Source organism: Elephantulus edwardii, unplaced genomic scaffold, assembly GCF_000299155.1.
Source record: "Elephantulus edwardii isolate Elephantulus edwardi_28Jun2011 unplaced genomic scaffold, EleEdw1.0 scaffold00063, whole genome shotgun sequence".
Classification (NCBI taxonomy): Eukaryota; Metazoa; Chordata; class Mammalia; order Macroscelidea; family Macroscelididae; genus Elephantulus; species Elephantulus edwardii.
Window position 1 is genome coordinate 14,686,835 of NW_006399813.1, and position 9,429 is coordinate 14,696,263.

The 9,429-nt window shown below is 44.9% G+C and overlaps 1 protein-coding gene across 1 annotated transcript in view; it reads left to right on the forward strand.

Annotated features, from left to right (window-relative positions):
• Positions 1–423: 423 nt before the first annotated feature.
• TRAF5 (TNF receptor-associated factor 5) overlaps positions 424–9,429 on the forward strand; it is a 42,969-nt gene continuing 33,963 nt past the window's right edge. The window contains exons 1-3 of the mRNA XM_006887959.1: positions 424–641; positions 2,016–2,073; positions 6,056–6,157. Coding sequence (XP_006888021.1) covers positions 424–641; positions 2,016–2,073; positions 6,056–6,157 — 378 coding nt within the window. The remainder of the gene's footprint in view (positions 642–2,015; positions 2,074–6,055; positions 6,158–9,429) is intronic.

Below are 9,429 nucleotides of genomic sequence, written 5' to 3' on the forward strand. Positions count from 1 at the left end.
AGGAGTCTGCCCATCTTTCTTCCAAGGAGCAGCTGGTAGATTCCACCTGATGATCTTTCACATTGCAGCTTAATACACTATGAACTACGAAAACCTTGTTGCCGTCAAGTCAGTTCTAACTCATTGAGGACAGAATGGAACTGTCCAGAAGGTGTTCAAGGCTATTAATTTTTACAAATGTAGACTGCCATCTTTTTGTCCTGCAGAGCAGGTGGTGGGTTTGAACCACTTACCTTTCAGTCAACAGCTGAGAGTTTAATCTCTGCTCCACAAGTCTCAAGAGGTTTGCTACTGCTTTTAAGAGATCCTAACAAAATGACCCTGGGGTGGTACTCACTAATGATGAAACACATGATTGAAATGTCAGTTGCTTTGGCCTTCGGTGTATCTAATGTTCCTGCTCTTCCCTCCATCACCAACAGCATGGCTTATTCTGAAGAATATGGAGGAAACCCTTGTGGTTTCATCCGCCAGAATTCTGGCAACTCCATCTCTTTGGACTTTGAGCCCAACACCGAGTACCGGTTTGTGGAGCTGTTAGAGGAACGCTACAAATGTGCCTTCTGCCACTCTGTGCTTCACAACCCCCACCAGACAGGGTGCGGGCACCGCTTCTGCCACCACTGCATCCTGTCCCTCAGGTGAGCTCGCCGGACCTGCAGCCCTGGCTAGGCCAGAGGAGCATTATGGCCAGGGTAGCCATGGGGGTCTGGCAACCACGGGGGTCTGGCATCTGAGAGAGTGCCTGCAATCTAGTGGGTGTAGGGAGTGGGGATGTCAGAGATCTTAGTGAGTATCATATAGAGTTGGGAGTACTTGGGCTCTAAATGGGTGTAGGATGGGGTATCTGAGATCTTTGTGGGTATAGTGTAGGGGGTGGGATCTCTGGGATCTCAGTGGACACTGGAGTGGAAGTGTCTGGGAAAAATGGGTAATGTTGAGGGTGTCTGGGATCTTAGTATGTGTAGGGAGGGGAAGTGTGTGAACTCTGTGTGTGGGAGGTGGAATGATCTGGGACCTGTAGTATGTATATGTGTGTGGGTGTGTGGGTGTCTGGGATCTAAGAGTGTATAAGGGATACAGGGGCCCTTGGGGTCTGTGTGTCAGCCATGGCAGTTTAGTTGTACTCGGGTTTTTTGGAACTGCTGTGGTCACCCACAGAAGCCTGGTTATGAGAAAGGGCACTCCTAGGACAGCTCCTTGAGGGCCTAAGGGTCATCTTCACGTTTTGCCATTTATTTATAGATATTTACCTTCTCTGAAATTCAGGCTCCTCCATTGAGGCATGTGAGGACAAGCCTAGGCACAGTACGAGTTAAGGAGTTAGCAGCTGGCAAGGACCAGAATCTTTGCTGTAGTCACCTTGCTTTTCTTTCCATGCTCTAAGGCTGAGGAAAAATGCATCCTGAAGGAACCTCACCTCGTAGATGTTGTCCCTTTGGGGAATCTGTAAACCTGGGACATGCTATTTTGAGGGTGGATACCAGAAAGAGATGGAAACAGACTTGCAGGGGGAGCAGTAAGTTTGCTATTGCACTCAGCCAGGCTGTGGAGGGAGATCACTGAGGTCATGTTGTTTACAGCACATTCTCATTCACCCCTGCTTATTCATCTGCACCTGCGCGTTCCAGGCACTTTGCCGAGCTCCAGTGTACAGAGTTGAAGCTCTGGAGGTGCACTGTGGAGCAGGGCCCCAGGGCTGTCCTCGAGCACTCCCCTCTCCAATGAAGGAGACAGATCAGAAGCCAGCATGATAAGCAGAACGCTGTTCAAAAAGCCCTGGGAGCCCTGGACCCTGGAGGTGCAGAGTTTGACTGGGGTCCTGGAGGATGAGTAGGAGTTCTTCAGCCTGGGGAGTTACGGTGGGGACTCTGAGCAGAGAGGAGGAAGGAAAGGGTCTGGCTTGTTGAGGGGAGGCCTCAGGGGTTAGTGTGTAGCTGCAACACTAGGCCAGCACTTGGAAAAGTGTTGCAGTAGATACCTGACATTGGCTTCATTTTTCTTTTTCTCTCCAGGGAATTAAATGCAGTACCAATCTGCCCTGTAGATAAGGAGGTTATCAAAACTCAAGAGGTAAGAAATCACAGCCTTGGCTTAGCAGCTCTCTGGGTGATGGAGAAGCCAGCACCCACTTTGAACTGGGTGCTGTTTGGAGCAGGAGTGTGGAAAGTGGGGACACTTCTTGATCTTCATACCCTCTGCTGTGAGGTCAGGTCAGGCCCCAGGCCCACAGCCTTTTGGAGTCTTCACTGAGCCCACAAGTCTCCTGTCTGACTTCCTCTTTTTATACAAGTTCTGGGCACTTTCAGTGTTTCAAAATGAAAACATCCTGTTTCCTGGAATTCCCTTTCTCACTGGTTAATCCCTAAAACACTCCTTATTTATTATTATGAGTAATAAGAGTTGTTTTATTGAGATAGAATTCACATACCCTAAAGTTTACCTTTTGTAGTTTCCAGCCTGCTTGTTATTGTACAGCTATCCCCTCTGTCTAATTTTAGGATTTTGTCATCACCCCCAAAAAGAAACTCATACTCCTCAGCAGTCATTCTGCATCCTCTACTCCCTGTTCCTGGCAGTCATTAATCTACTTAGTCTCTATTGGATTACTTCCTCTAGATATTTCATATGTGATACAGCATATGTCAGTAATTAGTTCTTTTTTGTGGCCAAATGAAATTCCCCATTTGGTTTATCCATTCGTCCTTTGATGGATGATCAGGTTGTGCTCTTTGGCCGCTGTGATTAATGCTGGCTGTGGACATTCATGCACAGGTTTTGCCTGCGTATCTGTTTTTGCTTTCTTTAGTAACATATAGGTGTGAACTTCTAGGTCATATGATAATTCTATTTTAACATTTAGAGAACTACTTGTGAGGAACTCTGTTGGCACAATGACTAACCACTCACCTACTAACTAAAAGGTCTTAAGTTCAAACCCTTGAGCCACTCTGAGGAAGAAAGAAGTAACTGTCTTTCTGTGTAATGAGTTACAGCCTTGAATGCCCTCATTGGCAGTTCTGCCCTATCCTCTAGGCTCACTGCGAGGAGAGATAGACTTGACAGCCGTGGGTTGCCTCTGAACCTGTTTTCCAAAGTGGCTGCACCATTTTATAATCCCAGCAATGCATGAGCGTTCCAAAGTTTCTTCACATCTTCCTGAAAGTTACCTTATCTTTTTGTTAGAACCGTCCAAGTAGATGTGACAGGAGCTCTAACGGCCTTCTGGGTAAGGAGTTAAACTGCCAGCCAGCCCAGAGACGCACAGTTTAAATTCGCCAGCTGCTCCATGAAGAGAGGACAGTTTCCTCTCATGTGATTTACAGCCTCTGAAAACCCACTGCAGGGTCGGCTATGGGTCACTTCCAACTCGGTGTTGCAGAACAGCAACAGCAGTAGATGTGGAGTGGCGTCTTCTTGTGCATTTGGTTATGCATTTCTCTGATGACCCATGATGTTACGATTTTTCCCCCCCTGTGCCTATTGGCAACTTTACATGTTGTCTTTGGAGAATGCCTGTTCAAATCCTTTGTCTTATTTTAAAAAATTGTACTGTTTTGTTCTTTTATTGTGGAGCTGTGAGTGTTCTTTTATATGTTGTTGTTATGTGCCATCAAGTCGCTTGTGACTCATACTGACCCTACGTACAAGAGATCTATACGCTCTTCTACCCTGTGCCAACCTAGCCATCTCAAACTCACTTATTCCCACCTCTCTAGTCACCGAATCGATCCATCTCATCAAAGGCCTTCCTCTCCTTCGCCGCCCCTCCACTCTGCCAAACATGATGTCCCTCTCCAAGGACCAGTCCCTCCTTGCAACATGCCCCAAATATGTCAGACGAAGCTTCAGAATCCTTGACTCCAGGGAACATTCTGGCTTCACCCTCTCCAAGACAAACCTGTTTGTTCTCCTAGCAGTCCAACACTCTTCTCCAGCACCACAGCTCAAAGGCATCAATTCTCTTTCTATCACCCCTAGTCACTGTCCAACTCTCTGATGCATAGCACATAATTGCAAAGACTATAGCCCGGATCAGGTGCACCTTAGTCTCCAGCCTGACGTCGTTGCTCTTCAGTACTCTTGAGAGGTCTCTCACAGCCGACTTACATATATTCTGCATCTAAATCCCTTGTAATAGATATAATTTCTAAGTATTTTCTCCTTTTTTGTGGGTTATGTTTTCTTGATTTGATATCCATTGAAATAACAGAATTTTTCATTTTATGAAATCTAATTTATATTTTCTTTTCCTTGATATTTTTGTGCTCTTGGTATCATACATAAGAAACCTTTGCCTAATTCAAGGTCATGAAGATTTCTTCGTTCTTTTTTTATTATTTTTTTTTTTTAGATTTCTTCATTCTTTTAACCTCATTTATCGTCATATAAAATGGCACTCACCTCACCTCCTCCAGGAAGCTCTCCCTGAACACCTGCACTGATGTACATACTCATTCTTTATACACTTAGAGTGAGTTTTACAAATACCTAGCAGACGGCTGTGCTCTATTTAGTACCCGTCTTACCCACTAAAGAACGGGTTGGCAAACTACAACCCATGAATCAAATGCAGGCCACCACTGTTGTTGTTGTTGTTATGTGCCATTGAGTCCCTTGCGACTCATAGAGACCTTATGTACAACAGCCCTAAACTCTGCTCTGTCCCATGCCAATCGCACTGTCTCTGACACTCCCATCCTGATTACCCCAGTCACTGAATCAATCCACCTCATAGAGGGCCTTCCCCTCCTGTGCTGTCCCTCCACCCTCCCAAGCATGAGAGGTCCTTCTCCAAGGACTGGTCTCTCCTTACAACATGTCCAAAGTATGTCAGACAAGCCTCAGAATCCTTGCTTCCAGGGAGCCGCCTGGTTTGACCCTTTCCAGGATGAATCTGTTTGTTTTCCTAGCAGTCCATGGTATTCTCAATACTCTTCTCCAGCACCACAGTTCAAAGGCATCAGTTCTCCTTCTACCCTCCCTAGTCATTGTCCAACTCTCTGATGCATAACAAGAGATTGCAAAGACCATGGCCTGTATTAGACACACCTTAGTCTCCAGAAAGACACCATTGCTAGATTTTGTAATGCTAAAGATAAGGCCCCGTGCATAGGTTGTGCTCAGTTAGCAGTTTTTAGCACAACCAGTAATACCAAGGAAGAAAGGCCTGGAAATCTGCTTATCTTTTTCCTGCCTAGGTGCAGGTGACTTTGAACTGTCACAGAGGTAGGGGCCCTTGAGCTACAACTCCCAACAGAGTGCAGCACCAGCACTCCCTTCTCTAAAGATTACAGCCAAGAAAACCCGGCTGAGCCCAGTTCTCCCCTGTAGCATGTGAGGTCACTGTGATTTGGAATCAACTTGGGTGTGGTTTTAGTTTATGAGCTGTGGATGGTTTTTACAGGTTTAAATGATAGAAGAATATCCAACGTAGAGTATACATGAACTCTTTGTACTACGTCTACAACTTCTGGTGACTTTTAAAGCATTTAAAAATTAAAACTTATTTTAAAATATCAAAAGGAGCATTTCATGATGTAAAAATGGTACGAAATTCAAATTTCAGTGGAAATAGTGTTTCATTACAATACATCCATGCTCATTGTTCATGTACAGTATGTGGTGGTGTCCCGCTGCAGTGCATGACTTCAGCAGTCATTGCATGAGGCTGAAATAGCAAGTGAAAAAGCTTAGGTGACTGTAATTATGAGTAAGTAATACACATGTTTACCCTTAGACAGGAAGCTGAAAGTATCATCCTGGCCACAGCCCCACCTCCTGACCTCACGTCCAGTCAAGGTCATGGTGCCTCCTGCCACTCTGGGCAGCTCTGAGCTACCAGCAGTGTGTATGTGAGACTGTGTTCTCATGTAGTATGGTGGTTGAGTCTGCTATTTCCATTCCAACCGCAGCCTGGAAATTTCCACTCATCTTTGGAGACTTGCATAGAGACTAAATTAATAACAGCATTCTTTGCGTTTCTGTAGAGTTGTAAGGCTGTGTGTGCGTGTGCTTGCGTGCATGTGTATGATCTTTAATGTTTCTTTTTTAGGTGTTCAAAGACAATTGCTGTAAAAGGGAAGTCCTCAATTTGTATGTATTTTGTAAAAATGCTCCAGGATGTAATGCCAAGGTTACTCTGGGACGATACCAGGTTGGTATTACTCATGAACACTCTTCATCTTTAGCATTTTCCCAGTGACATATATTGAACTCCTTTATATTGTAGGGGTTTCAGTGGGCTTTGTCAAAAAGTTCAGTCCAGTAACACAGTCAGCTACAATAGGGCATGCCAGGACCATGGTGGAGGTGGGGAAATGCCACATGAACTCGTGGAGGACATACTTGTATGTCAGACAGTAATTGCGGATGAGGGATCAAAACATAGAAAGAGAAAGTATGGATTGTGCTAGGCAAAAGCAATGTTCTAACAAGAGGACATGTCACATTGAGAAAGCCATGAAGGGTTTGGAGGGTGTATCGTGTATAGATTGCAAAGATCTGGTAGACAATCTGTTGTGGGGATGGTTCAGGCCATTGCGTATGCAGCCACCTTGAGTTGAGGGTGAACTATTCAGCAGCCTGGGAGTGTGGAAGTGTGGGAGCAGGAGGATGGTGCGATCTGAGATGTGTTTGCGTCTGTTCGTCACCACAAGCTGTGGTGGGTGTTTCCCAGCAGCTGCATGCCATGTTGTACTGATCTACTGTCAAGATAGCAGGCAGCAGAGCAGAATTTGGATGTGAAGGGGAGTTAGTTCCTTTCATGTGAAACTACACCGCCTTGCTCTTCCCTCCAGTAGGAGAAGTGGGTCGTTAGTAGAAAACTGCACTCTCACTTTGGCTCTTTCCAGAAACAGTCTTTACAGAAAAGCAGCGAATGTACTGGCTCTGCCACGTGGCTCGTGTCGGAGCTCATCATGCTGAGAATGAGTAAGACTGAGGCTTCCAGGGAATGGCTTGGAGGCGGCTCTGATTTCCCCCTGCCGCCTACACACTTTGGAAGGCAGATTTAAAGTGATTCAGCCTTTCTCTGTCACCTCCTGCCCACCTCCTCTTTAGGAACTGGAGTAAGAACTTATTCTGTTAACTCAGAAAATTTTTTGCAGGTTCAGGACCTGTGCTTTTAGATGACAGCTCCTCAGTCCCTCACTGCTTGTTTTAAGTATCAAGTCCTGGGGGTAGGGGGGACCTGTTTCCCAACTTTGTTGTCATTCAGATGGAAAGGAAATGAGACTCAAAAATGTAGCAGTGAGAAGCTCTGTTAACCAGATCACAAACTTCAGGAGAACAGGGGCGCTTTCTCTCCCCTGTGTCGTCTGCATTGTCCTGTCATCCTTACCCACCCTCGTCCAAAGTGAGCTGTTGCGTCTCAGTGGCAGAGTCTCGAATGACAGCTGTTTAGGTAAGCTGAGAGGGTCACATCAGTGAATTTTGGATGTGTGTTTCACTTGTCCCCATTTGCTTCTTGTTGTTTGTGTTGTGTATTGTCGAGTTAGAACTGACTCATAGCTGACCCTCCAACAGATTTCAGAGGCAGTTAATCACACGAGCTGGTGGCCTCGAACCACGTGCCTTCAGGACTGCAGTGCAGCTTCTTGCCACTAGGCCACCAGAACTCCCATCATTTGCTTCTTACCGTATATAAATGCATATGCTATTCAAACAAATATATGAGAAAAGTTCACTTTGTACTTCTTGAAACGGTTTCTGACTTTTATATCTGCACTTCCTCATATTTGAGTTGTATTCATTATCTACTGTTTTCTGTCTGAATCTTCAGATTTCAGCCTCAGAGATGATTTCTCAGGTCCAGGTACAGACTCAACCCTCTGTGTCTGTGGGTTCTATACCCAGTGGCTCAGCATACTCAGATTAAACCAATGTCAGATTAAAAATACCCAGGGAGCTGAGCAAGCCATTAAGTGGTCAAAGGAATCCTTCAAAGGCCAAGAGGTATCATAAAATGCTATTTTTCTAGTGGCTTCCACCTCCTAAACAGCATGCCTCTGGAAACTCTATGAACTTTGATAAGGGACTATAGTTGTAGAGGGGCTTCAGGTCTTTTGTTCATAGGGTCACTGAGTCGTACTTGACTCGGTGGCATTCAACAACAACATTAGATACTGTAAGCGGTCTAGAGATGACTTAAAGCATGTGGCTGACTATGGAAGTTATATGCGAATATGGTGTCATTTTATACAAGGGACTTGAGCATCCTCAGATTTCTGCCATCCTTCAAGGTCATGGAACCAATCTTCTACAGATATAAAGGGACAATGGAAATTATTTTAGTGGGAAACACTTGACTTTTCCTTTCACGATAGGTTTCCACTTTACTCAGGTGCCAACTTTGGCAGGTTTCACCACATATTGTTTATTTCTTTCACTGTCAAAATTTTTTGTTATCCTTTCTTCTACAGCAGAAGTAAGCAAACTTTTTCTGTAAAGCACAGACGGTACTGTCTTGGGCTTTGTAGGCCCTAGAGTCTCCATGGTGACTATTCAGCTCTCCTGTATTAGTGGAAATGCAGTCAAAGACGATATGCGAAAATGGGAGTGGCTGCTATCCAATAAAACTTGCTTAACACAAGCAGGTGATGGGCCAGATTTGGCCCAAGGCTGGCCTGCCAACCCCTGTTTTAAAGAATCTTGCAAGGAGATAAATCCAGTAGTGTTTTTATACTGTGGACATCCCCAAAATTTACAGTGATCCAAAGCTTTATCCTGAGAAGCACTTCCTTTTAAAAATCTGCAAATGTGGAAAACCATCCTGATCATCCTCATGTTCTGGTTATGAGTATTCTCAGTTTCTCTCAGGTCTATGGTCCTATATTTCTTCCATTTCCTTTTCTGGCGCATCTCTGAAACAGCTACCTCTCTATTCTTTGCCTGTCCTTTATCCTTTTGCTTCCTCGTTTAGTTAGATTTACCTTTTACTTCCCTCTTTCCCCAGGAGCCCTAGGAACATAATGCGTTACAGGTTGGGCTGCTCCTCAGCCAGCCAGCAGTTAGAATCCACATCTGCTTCTTAGGAGAAAAATAAGGCAGTCTCCTCCCATTAATATCCACAGCCTTGAGAAAACGGCTGGGCACTTCTAGTCTGTCCTCCAGAGTACTAAGAGTTGCCTGTGACTTTACAGCAGTGAGGAGGTTAGTTTGTGGTGGGGGTTTTTTCCTCTCATTTATTTTCCCCCTTGTACACAGACTTACCATCTGGGCATGGAGATGGGGAGCATGCATGAGCAGCTCATCAGTTAGCTGGCAATCTGTGTAAACAGTTTTTTTTTCTTTTAAATTTTATTAGTAATAATGAACATTTACAGGGATTTTGGGTTTTCATTCCTTCATTGCTGTACCATTCTCTCTACCCTCTTCCCCAGTTTGTTCTTCTTCCCCCGCCCTCCGAATGTCTGTTTTAATTGTCCA